The following is a 1,172-nucleotide window of genomic DNA, read 5'->3' on the forward strand; positions in this document are numbered from 1 at the left end:
CACTTGCTTTCTGAGCAGTGCTGGAGGAAGGTCACTGTTTCACAAGGACTCTCACTTTTTATTCTAAAGAAAACTTTCAGAAAATGACCCACATTCAGTGTCTCTATTATAAAAGCCAACTTCCAAAACTGGAATTTATTTAAATTATACATCTTTCATCACTGCAGTTACACAGGAACTCACTGGCATTTCAGCAGTTTTCGTAACTCAATGAATCCTTTCCCCGACACAGAGAAGGTGAACAGCCTCTCCCCAATGTGAACTTACTGCTGTCGAGTGGGCTGAGTTTCTCACCTGAACTCAGTCCTGCAGTAAGTGCATCGGAACAGACTCACGTCAATGTGAACAAGTACGTGGGATGTCAGCTCCCAGGATCTTTTCAAATACTTCGCTCAGTTTGGACATTGAAAAGGCTTCTCCCCAGTGCAAACCCGATGGCTTCTCAGTTGGCTGGATGACTGAGTGATTGCTTTTCCACATTCAGCACGTGAACAGATTCTTCACACAATGTACTCACTGGTCTTTCAGCAGGCTGGATGACGGAGGGAATACGTCCCACATTTGGTGCAGGGGATCAGCCTCTCCCCAGTGTGAACTGTCCACAAGTGGCAGATTCAGTGAATCCCCTCACTCAGCTTCTCCACAGGCAGTCTGCTGATGTACAGTCAGTTCAGATAAACACCTCAACACCATCCTGCAGTGGGAACAGGTAAACACTCTCTCAGTGTGAACTCACCGATGTGTCATCAAGCTGGATGCGTCGGAGAATCCCCCTCCCACACTAGGAGCTGGTGAATGGCCTCTCCCCAGTGTGAATTCGTTGATGCGTCTGGAGGCTGGAAGCCAAAGTGAATCCCTTGCCACACGGAGAGCAGATGAATGGTCTCTCCCCAGTGTGAACTCGCTGGTGTCTCTGCAGGTGGGATTTCTGACTGAATCCCTTGCCACATTCAGAGCAGGAGAATGGTTTCTCCCCAGTGTGACTGTGCCGATGAATTTCCAGTTCAGTTGGGGATCTGAATCCATTCCCACAGTCCCCACATTTCCACAGTTTCTCCTTGTGACTCCGTTTATGTTTCGAGAGGTCAGATGATCGGCTGAATGCTCGTGCACACGCACTACACTTATACAGTTTCTCACCGCTGTCAACGGTGTTTTCTCCTTCCATGTTC

At 48.3% G+C, this 1,172-nt stretch overlaps 2 protein-coding genes and 1 pseudogene across 2 annotated transcripts in view; 2 read left to right on the forward strand and 1 right to left on the reverse strand.

Annotated features, from left to right (window-relative positions):
- The window catches only part of LOC125488120 (histone H1-like), a 212,594-nt gene that overhangs the window by 16,253 nt on the left and 195,169 nt on the right, over positions 1-1,172 (forward strand). The window lies entirely within an intron of this gene.
- The window catches only part of LOC109935230, a 125,057-nt pseudogene that overhangs the window by 14,088 nt on the left and 109,797 nt on the right, over positions 1-1,172 (forward strand).
- The window catches only part of LOC109926790 (zinc finger protein 239-like), a 34,140-nt gene continuing 33,061 nt past the window's right edge, over positions 94-1,172 (reverse strand). The window contains exon 3 of the mRNA XM_048621068.1: positions 94-1,168. Within this exon, the coding sequence (XP_048477025.1) occupies positions 782-1,168 (387 nt within the window). The 3' untranslated portion in view covers positions 94-781. The remainder of the gene's footprint in view (positions 1,169-1,172) is intronic.

This window comes from Rhincodon typus, unplaced genomic scaffold (assembly GCF_021869965.1).
Source record: "Rhincodon typus isolate 14 unplaced genomic scaffold, sRhiTyp1.1 hic_rhity00000051, whole genome shotgun sequence".
Classification (NCBI taxonomy): domain Eukaryota; kingdom Metazoa; phylum Chordata; class Chondrichthyes; order Orectolobiformes; family Rhincodontidae; genus Rhincodon; species Rhincodon typus.